The 12,955-nt window shown below is 42.6% G+C and overlaps 1 protein-coding gene across 10 annotated transcripts in view; it reads left to right on the top strand.

Annotated features, from left to right (window-relative positions):
- Window positions 1-112: 112 nt before the first annotated feature.
- Window positions 113-12,955, top strand: part of PIKFYVE (phosphoinositide kinase, FYVE-type zinc finger containing) — a 57,485-nt gene continuing 44,642 nt past the window's right edge. For 2 of the 10 annotated variants that reach the window (XM_032445999.2, XM_032445996.2), the window contains exons 1-7: window positions 468-558; window positions 1,743-1,924; window positions 3,406-3,585; window positions 5,976-6,094; window positions 8,589-8,760; window positions 9,405-9,612; window positions 10,718-10,807. In XM_032445999.2, coding sequence (XP_032301890.2) covers window positions 1,753-1,924; window positions 3,406-3,585; window positions 5,976-6,094; window positions 8,589-8,760; window positions 9,405-9,612; window positions 10,718-10,807 — 941 coding nt within the window. In that variant the 5' untranslated portion in view covers window positions 468-558; window positions 1,743-1,752. Of the gene's footprint in view, window positions 194-256; window positions 385-462; window positions 559-1,742; window positions 1,925-3,405; window positions 3,586-5,080; window positions 5,191-5,975; window positions 6,095-6,908; window positions 6,968-8,588; window positions 8,761-9,404; window positions 9,613-10,717; window positions 10,808-12,955 lie in introns of those variants that run through there. The other 8 variants (XM_015868276.3, XM_015868274.3, XM_085552684.1 and 5 more) reach the window with 6 other exon arrangements.

Genomic DNA, 12,955 nt, shown 5'->3' with positions numbered 1-12,955 from the left:
GCAGGGCCGGGCCTGGCGCCGAGCCCTTTATGGGACCGCGCCCCCACCACCCGCCCGCCCCTCCCGAGCCGCCCTCCTCCTCCTCCTCCTCCTCCTTTTCCTCCTCCTCGTCGCCGTGGGCGGGCTGGGCTGTGGACGGGGCTGAGCGGTCCCGTAACGCGGGGTCAACCAGCGCCCTCCTGCGGCAGCCACAGTAAGTGCCGACACCCCGCCCCAGCAGCAGAGCGGTGCGCGGCGGGGACTGGGCGAGCCGGGGGAGGGAAACACGAGTCGCTGGACCCGAGGGGAACCGCGTGCTGAGGGGAGCGGCGGAACGCGGCTGGGAGCGGGAGCAGCGCCGAGCTGGAGCCGGACGGACCGAGTGCGCCCACGGGGCGGGTCCCGGTACGAGGCTGCTCCGCCCAATGGCCCCGGGCGGATGGTGGATGAGCGCGGGGCCTCGATTAGCGACGCCTCGGTCCGCTATCGGCGGGCGATTGTGCGGGGCTGGGGGCGGGGTGGGGAGAGGCGGTGCCCGCGCCTGCGGCCTGCACCCGGCCCGGGACCCGCGGGCGGCAGGTGAGCGCTGTGCGGCTCTGGGTGGCATCTGGGCCGTATCTGGGCGGCTCGCGGGGCTCCTCGGTGAGACCCTGCCTCACCCGCGGCTTCACGGAGCGCTGCAGGCCCGCTGCCCACGGGCGGCCGTCCTACAGCCGCGCTTCTGTCCTGAGCGCTGCGTCTAAGCGCCCGGCCGTGGGAGTCGCGGGCCAGGCGGTGCCGAGCCGTGAGCGGCCCCGGGGCCTGCGGGCACTGCGGGCAGCGGGTGTGGCGGCCTCGGCGCCCGCAGGTTCCCTCCCTGGCACGCGGCCCTGCTGGCGCTGTGCTGTGCTGTGCTGTGCTGACGGGCAGCGCGTGATCGCGGCTGAAATGGCCTTAAACGCGTCACCTGCCGCCGCTCCGTGAGGAGCCGGGGCACAGGAGTTGGTTTGTGCCGCTGCCCGGTACGAGCCTCCCGCCCGGTGTGTGTGGGATCAATGCGAAGGATTGCGCGCCCTCTCCCATCAGCTTTAGTGGGGCTGCTTCTACCACCATAGAAGCAAGCGGGTTGTTAGCACTCCCAGTGTCATGCAGAAACCGTGGGGGATGTTAGTGGCAGTTCTGAAAACTTAAAATGTTGCAGGCAGCAAGATGGGTATATGCTGTGGGAACTGTGACTTCGTGAAGGAGCACGCATCAGTTGCCAAGCAGGAAATAGGCTGTTAAACTGTTTTGATCCTGGGCAGAGATAAAGGGGGTCAGCTGGTCACATCAGCTCTCTGTGTTGTGGCTTTGTCAGATGTTTCACCCAATCTTGCTTAAGCGAAGATGAAGGAAGCAAGTGCCTTAAATTGTATGCATAGCATTACCAGGGTGGAAGATATCACGGATCAGTTGAGGCTTAAGAATACAGCGTGTGGGAAAGTATGACTCTGGGTCATATGGATGAAGGCTTTGATACACAGCAAGTCAATGACTTTCCTAACACAGCTACCCCCTTTTCCTTCCTTTAACGTAGCTACTCTTGAAAACAAGGAAGTTTGCAGGTGTTAGATACAGCAGCAAATAGAATACAGCTTCTGGCCCACTGACCCGTGCTAATAGCAGATGTATGTGGTAGGTGGGTTGAACATTTCCATCAGCATTGAGATGCCTCTTTTTTTCATTGATTGAAGAGATCTGTTTCACCACCTCATGTATAATGAGTGTTGCTGAACTCTTTTCAGGGCACGTGAAATGGCAGCAGATGACAAGCGATCTCCGACACTGGATTCTACCAGTGATCTACCTCGTTCTCCTAGCAGTCCATCTCATCTCACTCACTTCAAACCCCTAACTCCTGACCAGGATGAGCCACCTTTTAAATCAGCCTACAGCTCTTTTGTAAATCTCTTCCGTTTCAGCAAGGGTGAGTACTTGGGAGAATGTGTTTACATGTATTTTGTGCTTTCTGTTTTATTAATGGCCTCTGCTGCCACATAAACCTGTGGAAACACCTCTGAACATAGGAGTATAATGTAAGACCACTGGCCAAGTGGATGGTGAGTCAATGTTTTGTGCAGGATGTTATGTCTTGCTCTTGGGTGGCATTGTAGAGCTTTGCTGTGGGAGAAGATAGCCAACATCTTGCATGTGAGCTCCACGGTTGCCTGTGAAGGTCAGAGACAAGGTCAGAGACAAGCCAGTCAACAGACAGCACAAAATGCACAATGATTCTTATCTGGCTGTCTGAGCATCCCTTGTCTGTACTAAGTTTTCAGGGCCAAAAAACAGCAGTAGCCCTTTACCTGCTTACATAAGTGAAATGTCTGCCTACCTTTCCAAAGCAAGTTCTTATTCCATACTTCTTCCACTTCTCATCTACCTCCATACCTTTGAGCTGCAAAAAATCAGTGTATTTATAGGAAGTCCATCCTTAATTTGTACGGCTTAAGTGTTCTCTATCAAGTGTTATAAATGCTTTCTATATTAAAATGTTGTAGTTGATGCTGGCCTTTGTGCTGTGTCTATCAGGAAACACTTACATTATTGTTAGGCAAGTTCTTACAAAACTCTGTGAGTTCCTGGTTTTGTTTTCTTGAAGAATCTTGCATAAAATGGTGAAAAAAATGCACCTGAGTGCATCATGCAAAAACTACCTTTGTCTTTTCTGGAGATGGCAGCCCAGTCAGCTGCTTTTGTTTGATCTGTTCATTTTCCAGCTCTATGAAGCATACTTCCTGAGGAAAAGGAGCCAAAATAGGTTTTTGCATAAGCAAGCTGACCTGTTCAGATTATTCCTAGGCAGGATGAAAAAATTGGTTGATACAAGTGCTGTTAGTTTGTACAGTAGAATATCACCTGTCCTAATTAATTGATTGAAAGGAACATAAATTTGGTCAATATTGGTTTAGTTTGTTTGTCTCTGGCAAATGTAGTTGGAGTCAGCAAAGTACTGTTCTGAATGAATGGGAAAAAAACAACTGTGAAACAGCACTCAAGATGGGCATGTTACTGCGATCACTGAGAAACTGTCTGTGCTTGATCCTCTGATGGAGAAGAGTGGTTTGTTAAAGACTTTGTTTAAGGTGACCACAGTACTGGCTGCTAACATAACTGAAAATCTCCTCTGAGGGCAGAAGCTGATAATAAAGGGTAGCTGTTCCCTGTCAGAAATAGTTCCTGCTTGCTATTTCTTTATAAACACTTTCCGCATTAGGGTTGTTTCTGGACTAGCCTGAGCCTTAACAGACTAGTTCTGCATACTGACTTCTTTCCATGTTTTTACGGCACTTTTCACACTAAAAATTCTTATGTTTTGTTATGTATAATAATGATCCAAATGAAGATTTTACATATTCTACAGATTTTTCTCTGTCGTATCTGAATGGTTGTTTTTTTGCTTTCCAGATGATGGCAGGCTTTCATCCCCAGCGGAGAGAGCAGAAGCAGCACAGGCTGATTCACAGGCACTGAGCAGCAGCTGGTCCAGTCCCCAGCATCCCCCCAGGGCTCAGTCTCTGAGGTCACCAGTTCCCTACAAAAAACAACTAACTGGTGAGCTACAAAGAAGATCTTCCTCAACCCTAGGTAATTTCATCTCCTTCTGCTACAAGGTTATATTGTACCAATTAGTCTGGATTGCTTTGGAATGAGGTGAAAGGAGATGAACAGAGGGCTCATTGTGTATGTTGGCAGTGGAATTTTGGTATCAGGCTACACTGCTTCAGTGAGGTTGCACTTCAACCTCCACCTTTTCCAGGGTTCCAGCAAAATACCAGTTGGTGGTGGTTCTACTGTTTCAATGGCAAAACGCTGGAATGGAAGAGGCTGCCAAAATATGTCCAAAGTATTGAAACAACTTGAATCTTGATAGTGAAAAAGGGCATGTTGTTCTGAGAGACTTCAGTTTATTAATTGCAATGTGCAAACTACAAATGCTCAGTCTGAATGAGATTGCAGTTGGTATCATCAAAGGATTTTTTTCTATAAGCTGTGTAGAGCGGAATCGAAGAGGTACTTGTCTGAACCTTTGTATTTGTATCTTAGGGTCAGTTACCACGTGCTATACTAAATTTCTTGAAGGTGGAGTGAGAGTTGAACGTGATTTCATAAAGTCCTTTTCTTCATATGCACTTCTGTGTAAGGCACCGTTTTGTCAGACTGCCCCTCTGCTGGTGTCTGTCATGCAGCAACAAAATGAAATGGAGTATTGGTGAGAAGGTTCAGCCTCTACTGCCATACCACCAGCATCCACCCCTGATATTACAGGCCAACGTAATAAAATAGGAGGCACTGTTTTCAGAGCAGCCTTTGCAAAATATACAATATTGTCAATATAGAGGTGATTCTGTGATAATATAGAGGTAACAAAACGTTTCAATTTAAAATAATTTTCTTAAAACATTAAACAAAGAAGGGAGAAACAAAGCCATAAAAACAAGTGGGATATTTGACCTTGTTTTTGTGAAACTAACACACCAGTTGGGTTCAGTAGCAGTGGTCACAGTTCTTAGTGAGGTCTCAAGGTGTTCAGCAGAGATTTTTGATGAAATTTTACTTTACACCTGTAAAGTGTGATTGTGAAGTGAGGGATATTTTTCTCTGCTAAGACAGGAATGATCAAAGTTTGATAAAGAGTCATGTTCAGATTTTTTTGAGTTGAATACCTGATTGGACACACCTGCTCTAGACTAATGTGCTGCATCCTTCACTGGAATTCCAGCTGAAGAACTGGAGCTGCTATTATAGGTTCCTGAAAAAGTCACTTGAATCACCCTAGAAAAACTTGTTTCTGTTAGAAAGCATGCTTATTTGGCTTTGAAATAAATTCCACTGGATTTAAGTACTCAGGTCTCTTTAAAATGATCTGTTGTGTATTTTGTGCTGTATAGAGTTCATTGCATGCACATATGACTAACGTAATTAGCTAAAAATATCTACCGGGAACCTGAAGTGAAGGTATGGAATCCTGCAGTTTTAGTCACATTACTGTAAGGGTTTTGATCTCTGGCACACAGAGGCACAGCTGAGTTCTCACCGCAGCGCAACAGTTAACAGCCTTCTGCTGGTGCTGTCTGCATTCCTGCTGACATCAGTGCTCTCTAAAGCTGTAAACAAAAAGCAGCCATGTCTGTTTTTCCTGTACTGAGGGAATCAGATTAAAATGCTGTCGGATGGAGAGCAGCAAAGCTGGTAAGAAACTTTATTCAGAGAAATGGTCTGTGTAGAATGATGACTGTAACATGCTGGTTAAATACAGCACTATCTGCAGGTCCTTTTTGGAGAAAAGGATCCAGTTTGTAACTAGTACAGCAGTGATTCAAAGCAATTTACCATTTACACAGAGAAGAAATTAACTGTATTACGTTTTTATTCAGTAGTTTCTTTACTGTAGTTAAATAAGAATGCCTGCACAAGTTCTCAGCAGCTTGGCTTTTTTTTTTAATCTTTAATTTTTTTTTAAAGTGTCTGTCTTCTGAATAAATTTTATTTCGAGTTACTGAATGTAACAGAAACTGTGCTGTGCAGTTCTTAGACTTGTTGCAGTCATTTGTAAGTAAGCTAAACTTAAGCTGTTGACTCATACCAGTCCTAGTAGGAAGGTAACAATTGTTACAGTTATTTTGTGAGTATTAATATCCTAGAGGGCATTCTAAAGCAAGACTTCACTGCTTTCTAAAAGGATATTAAAAGGTTCATGTACTAAACTGAAAATCACTTATGTAAAAGATGCTTTAGTTCTCAGAATTTTAATGAGTTTGTGTAAACACTTAGAGAATAGTATTTAAAAAACCAAAGTAAGCTGCCAGACATCAAAAGCTCGTTTTGGAGGAGTGTAAGGGCATGAAATGATGCACACTGTAGCTTTGTAAAGTGCATATTTTTGCAAACATTTTTTTCTCCAATAGGGTTTCATGTTGTGATGTAAATGTGTATGTGCCATGGAATAAGTGTTATTACTCTCCCTTCCTTTGCAGACAATCGAAGGAAAGTGGAACCTCCTCTTGGAGGTCATGATCCTCGAACAGCGGTTCAGTTAAGAAGCCTCAGCACTGTCTTGAAGCGCCTCAAAGAAATCATGGAAGGGAAGAGCCAGGTACTTTTGAAGGGTTTGTTTGCCAAAGCATCAAGAAACTGAGCTGTGTACTGAGCTCCTTGTTCTTCGTTTTTTTTTTTTTTCTGTATCGTGAAGACTTTTTTTCAGATGTTTGAAGGATGAGTGAATGAACTCAGAACTCATTGTGTGAGTGCATGGGAAATAATTTAAATTGATGATGGCTTTTGACATGTCAGAGGTCTGTAATTGTTCATTTTTTTGAACCTAGACTAGATGTTCTCATTTAACACTACTTCCCATTTCTCTATTACCTTATCTAATATTACCTGACTATTTTCTTCCTTGAAGTCTCTGCTTGGGAAGGAGGAACACATTGCCTGTCAGAAAAAGTAAAGAGGGTTCTAGGGATGAATTTAATCTGTTTACTGTGGTAATGAATGTTCAGCAATATTCAATTGAAGGTCTTGTTCTGTTAACCATTTTAATTCAACTGACAGTGGTCTGGTGTTTGCTATTAATGTGATGCTTTTGCTTCCCTCTGCTGTTTTGGATGAAGCCATTGACATTAAGTCAAGAGAAGTAACCACAGCTATTTATAAGTCACGATATAAATAGATGTGTCTGAGAACACAAGGCATGAACAGGCAAAAGTATATTTAATTAAACTAGAAAAAGGCTTTTGTCTCAATAACTTTTGCTGGTGGACTTTGAGTAAACTCACTTAAGTGCCATTCTGCTTGTAAAAGAAACTTTGCTTTGATGCAGTGATATTTTTGGGGGTGAAACTGAAGCTTTTCATTGCAGTTAGCAGGACATTGAGTATGACCCTTGCTTATTTTTCAACTTTTGACAGATTATGAAGGCCTTGGAAATTTTATCTTTGAGATGATTGGGAAATTAGTGTTCAAACAGGTAGGATGCAGCAGTAAACTAATAAGTCCAGATCTTTTTCTGGAAGTGGTCTTTCAGTTGTCAGTATACTGACATGTGTACAAAGGCTGATGCCTTTCTGCCCCTGCATGCAAACACATCTTGCTTGAGTCACTTCAGACAAGTTTTGTCCCATTATGGAGTTGGCTTAGTTCTAGGGGAGACTGTGTTACTATTGTAGAAGGCATGTGTTACATCCTGAAAGTTACTGCTCAGATTAACAGGTTTCTGTTCTGAATCCTGCCTTGGAGGTTGTTCTTGCCATGAGTGTTGATTTCAAGCTGATCAAAGCAAATAGCTTAGAAGATGTTTCTAGTTTCCTTCTTCCATACTTCTCCCAAAATACAGAGAAATCAGCAATGCCTGAGTTTTTTAACAACCAGCCTTAAGTAAGTGTGACAGAAGCAATGTGGTCGAGGCAGTGGGTAGGGGTGCTGGAGGTTATGTGTGTGGATAGAATGTTCTATGGATAGAACAGCCATTCTGTCCATGTGGTAGAACTGAAGACTTTGCTCATCCTGCAGAGCCACAGCAAAAACTGCCTGAAGTTAATTATTCATGTTTAAGTTGTCTAGACTGTCTTGAACAGTTTGATCTCTTTCTGTACAAGATCTCTTGGATAAATACATCATGAAATTGTCATCTTGGTCAGATCAGCTTTTCTGTGCTTATTCTTTGTTTTAAGAAAATTCATGCCTTTCTTTTTCTTCTGAAGAAAAACCCTGTGTATTCAGTTCCTCCAAAGGGCTCATTGCCAGAATTGAACTCTAGCAAAGAATGATTCACAGTCAGAGCTGTCATGTGACCATTTGCAGTTGCCTCCATCCATGGTGGCTGTAGCTGACGTGCTCAGAATTATAGTTGATAGATTTGTCTTACTTTGTTTATAGCTACATTAGCACATGGAGGTTTCACTTCTTTGTTTTCAAGCCTTAAAAACTGAGACCCAACTGTGGCTGCACCCCTGCTGTGTAATCAGTATATGACATTATCTGGTGAATGTGTATTCTGCAATTATCCTGGAGTTTTGAAGCTGTATCAGACTTGGAGTCAGCTTTTACGACTGTTTACTGAAGAGTTTGGCAATGTAATAGAACTTAATAGTTTTGTCCTTTATCATTTCAGAAGGCATCCTAGTGTTAGCTGTTGAAATGATCTCGCATTGCAAATTCCTGATAGCTTAATTTACCTCTGAAAAACTGAACCTCAGCTGATACTAAGCTGTGTTGGTGGAGGACCTATTGTGCAACGAGCAAATGAAAAGGGAGAGGCAATCAATGCTTTGTTGCTTCTTGACTGATATGTACAGCTCGCGGTTTTTGTTTTGTTTTTCATCTTCTGGTTTCCATCCATGTTGAATCAAGAAGGCAAAGGCTTGTTAGATTTAATCTCACAGTTAAGAACTGTCTTAGTCTTGTGGCTTGCTATGAATCTGTGTGAAAAATAACTTCTGTGCACATGTGCGTTTTTACCCAAGTATGTGTATGCACAAATGTGAAAAGGTGATTTATTCTTTAATGTGCACAGCCTACAAAGCAGTCTTTAATCTAAACATGTTTTTTTTTGTTTACAAAAACATTTTCTATGTTGCCTTGCATTGTAGGACAGTGACTTGAAGCAGTACTGGATGCCTGACAGCCAGTGCAAAGAGTGCTATGACTGTAGTGAGAAATTCACCACCTTCCGTCGGAGGCACCACTGTCGACTTTGCGGGCAGATCTTCTGCAGTAGATGCTGCAATCAAGAAATCCCGGGAAAATTCATGGGCTACACAGGTAGGATTTATTCACTGAGAAGCAGACCATTCTCTCTGTGTGCTCAACTCTGTACTGTTGCCTTTCAGATTCTGACATCTCCTAGATATGCTGTACAGGTCTCTAACAGGCTCAGAGTTGATCTTAAGGGGAGACAAGACTGAATTCAGCCTTTTCTCACATTTTGTTAGTTATGCTATGTCTGCTTATTTGTACCAACGCTGTGATAACAAAACAAATATGGGCAATATGTAGTGAGGATATTCACCCCAGAAAGTGGGCCGTGTGTTCCAAATGGAGGACAAGGGAAACTCTTTCAAATGCTAATCAACAAACTCTAGATGTCTCCTGATGAAAATTCATACTGTCAGACATCGTCTTGTATGTCACATCATACTATTTGTTGTATCTCTTTCTCTTACTCTCCTAACCAATCTCTCTCCAACTTATCATGTGTTAGGCATCATTTGACTTGGAGTATTTCCCCTGGTATATAATTATCTGGGGTTTTGCTGTTTAAGAGAATAAGAGAACTAGACTTTAACATGCAAAGATGTTTTGAAACAGGAAATCCTTCTTTTTCTCACCACTGCATACCTGATCCTAAAGGAACAGTGTACTCTTTGTTCCTGTTCACTTAGACTGTCTGGTTCCTCTATTTGTAGGGGATCTTCGAGCCTGTACTTACTGCCGCAAAATAGCCTTAAGCTACGCACACTCCACAGATAGCAATTCCATTGGAGAAGATTTAAATGCTCTGTCAGATTCTGCGTGTTCAGTGTCAGTGTTGGATCCTGGTGAACCTCGCACTCCAGTTGGGAGCCGTAAGGCCAGCCGCAACATCTTTCTGGAGGAGGATCTAGCCTGGCAAAGGTAAGGTGGAGGGGTTTTTGTTGAGCTCTGGTGTCTTAACTGTGTTTTCAGGCTGTCACATGCTGAGGTAAAAGCTGCTGGTTTAAGAACATGTAGAATTAGTGCAAGATTCTAATCCTTTGCTTGGTTTTCACATTCTTCTCATCAAATTGAAATATGGAAACTTTTCTAGTGAAGTTTTAAGTTATTTGATATTATGTGATTTCTGTATGTGAAGTAGTTTTTGTCAGAAGAAAACCTGGGAATTCAATCTCTTCTCAAAATACTGTATATAGATTGAGGCCATCTCCTCCTGCCATGTGTGACAAAGAAATGAGAAAGGTATTTAGGAGGGTGCTGCTGTATTTGCTTGTCTGATGCTGCTCTATTCTTTGAACAGATGGAACAAAGAAGCATGCCTTCCTACTTCAACTAACTTGAAGTGTTGTGTCCTTTAAAAGTCAAGGAGTAGAGTATTCTGGGCAAGGACAGCAAATCAGATAAAGTTGTATTGTGTACATTTTCTCATTAAGACCATTTATTGTGTTGGTGACATATCTACATCCCAGAGCACAGCCAGTACATTTGTTGTAGATGGGAGTGTAGTGACTTGTATCTCATAGTTACGCAAGTATGAATTAATGTTTTAGGTGTTTGTGCATCTGCTCTCCTTCCTTCTGGACTGAAGGGAAACAGGGCAAAGGTGACAGTGTTAAACAATTACAGAAGCTTTTCTGCATCTTGATATGAGCTATTTAGTAGTAGGTATAGATATCATTGTTTGTGTTGCAAAGATGATGTTTTGGAGATGGTGCTTTGCAGGTGGAGGCATTGCCCATGAATAACAAGTAATAAAAGGGGGAGAAACCTGTCTGAATATAGAGGAAGAGGGAAAATCGTTATAAGAAGTGAGGGATGAGCAGAACGTGAGCCTGAGAGTAGAAGTCTTAAGTGCTGTCTCCCTGATTTCATTGGCCTACATATGGGAAACTATTTTCCTATCATCTCATTCATTTAATTATAGTGGATGTGAAGGTAATGTTATGCTGAACTGTACTTTAATTGGAACTGTTTTATGTTAGTGTTGGGTCTCTCAACATTTGTAACACGCTCCTTTCTCCTACAGTTTGATTCATCCAGACTCTTCAACTACAACTCTGTCTGCACGCCTTGGATCTGTCCAGGAGGATGCAGGGAAGTCTCCAGCTAGGAATAGGTAAACTAATCCTATCTGCGTATTTCCTGTTCTGGATGCACTCATTGCATGCTCCTCACTGTAAAGCCTGTATTTTGCATTTTGTTTTTACTAAGCATGCTATTTCATGTCTAAAATGAGACTGGAAAACCACTTAGGTACATGTTCCTGCTAATAAGTGTACTACTTTGAGGAACTTGTTTGCTACTGAGTATTTCAAATGGAGGTAGTGGCAAAGAGGAAATGAAAGAAAGGGGATGGCTAAGGAAGGGGTAGTTCCAGGCAGCTGAACAAAAGGGGGTAGCAAAGACGTGGTACTGGGAGGCAAAGTCTGAGGATAAGGAGTGTTTTTTTCTTTCTGTTGTTTTTCTTTTGTATTGTTTCCCACCCCTCAGTCCCTCCACTGATCTATTAAATATAATCTTGTTAAAGTTACCTGTTTTTCTTAGGCCAGAGTCTCATTGTAGATCTTTATGCAGCACAATGATGGAATGATTTTGAAATGTTTATTGAGAGCTTTAGTAAAACTTGTGAATTCTTGAGCTTAATCCCATTAAATAGTCTGGTATGAGAAGAAGAAGTAATTTCTACTTCACAGTGCTTCTGCTGTGTTTCTAGTTAAATATTTTCTTTGTGGTTTAATTGGGGAAATAAAGATGAGGCAAAGATATGAGGAGCAAAGCAAAGATGATACAAATTTCAGTGTTGGAGACAGGAAACATTCATCAACTTGTTTGCATTGGTGTTCCATGAATACAGAAAGTGAAATGGTTTGGAGGGTTCTAGCAGGGACAGCAAAGACTTGGGAACTCAGCTGGGAAGGATGTTGGGTGTGCCTTTCAGGGAATGGACTACTTCATGTCTTTATCTTCTGTGTGATGGGGACAGTTAGGAGGAATGAGCACTGTACTGCTGAGGGGTGAAGATCTCACCTAGGGGGAATAAAATGTGGTGAATAAAGGAGGGGCAAACATGACAAGGAGTCCAGAGTTAAAAGTTCAGTGGTGAATATCTGCAGTGACATCAAGAGACCTTGAGGATGTTGTTCTGCTTTTTGTGTGAGTTGACATTGCCTACTTTGAAAGTTTTTGGTGTGTGTTCTCACGTGCAGTGGGAGCAGGATTCTAAGCTGGTTCTGACAGGCCCAAACTGCTGGTTCAAGTTAACTCTCTCTGCCTATTTGTGAACTTGCTGTGGTATTTAGCCCTCCGGGCTTGCGTTTAAGGAGTAATGATCAGATATAACTCACCTCTGCCAAAACTCTGAGCATGTAGGAGCAAAGCTGTGAGCTTTTATTTAAAGACTGTTTCTGTCTGTAACCGTATTCACAGGAGGTCATCTCAGGGCTAAGCAATACTAGCTTTTAGAACTTTTGAGAGCAGCTTTTGGTATTTGAGGCAAGATGGACCATTTTTCTTTCTAGATGACAGATACCAAAGATAATGCAGGCTGGTTGCATCTAGATGCGATTAACAGAAGTTACCTTCTGTTATTGGTCTTCTCTGTGGATGAGAGATGTATGATACTGTTTCCCAAATTAAAAAGGGAGGAAGTGCATCAGTTAAATGTTGCAGAGGATTAAAACTTTTCTGCAGGTACTTTTAAAGGATAGGGGCTTTCATTGCAACATCTCCCTCTGTTTTTAGACTATCCAAATACATTTGAGTTCTGGATATCATTGGTGTTGATAAGGATGCAGATATGAAATGTAGTGTGACTATTCTAGCTCTTGCTTAATATCCTTTTACATAAATTAAAATTCCCTACTGCTTGCAGACAGGTAGCACAGCAAAAGCAGCTCTTGTGAAACAACTTCACTGTGGGCTTTACTGCCAATCTTGTATTCCACATAAGAATGCTTTTTGTAAAACTGCATTATTCTGCCTGGTTGATTTATCAATTCTAGCTCTTCACAACTTACAGCATCTGATCAGTAGAAGACTGGCAGAGTTCTAACTTGCTTTTAATGCATGTTAAATTGTTTGCTGTCATACCTTAGTGTATACAGATACTATGCCAAGGTACTTCCTTTTTGATTGTGCATAAATGACTAAAATGGACTCCTGCTCAAGAAAAAGAGCAGGAAAAAGTAGTGATTTTGTGCCTATAGTACTTTCAGTTCCTACTTCCTTGCAGTAATTCAGCTTTAGTTTTTTGCACTTGGGATTA

This window comes from Coturnix japonica, chromosome 7, assembly GCF_054131305.1.
Source record: "Coturnix japonica strain WE chromosome 7, WE-NBRP24, whole genome shotgun sequence".
In the NCBI taxonomy this organism is placed as follows: Eukaryota; Metazoa; Chordata; class Aves; order Galliformes; family Phasianidae; genus Coturnix; species Coturnix japonica.
The sequence above is the reverse complement of the archived record's forward strand: the minus strand, read 5'-3'. Positions and strand labels throughout refer to the sequence as shown.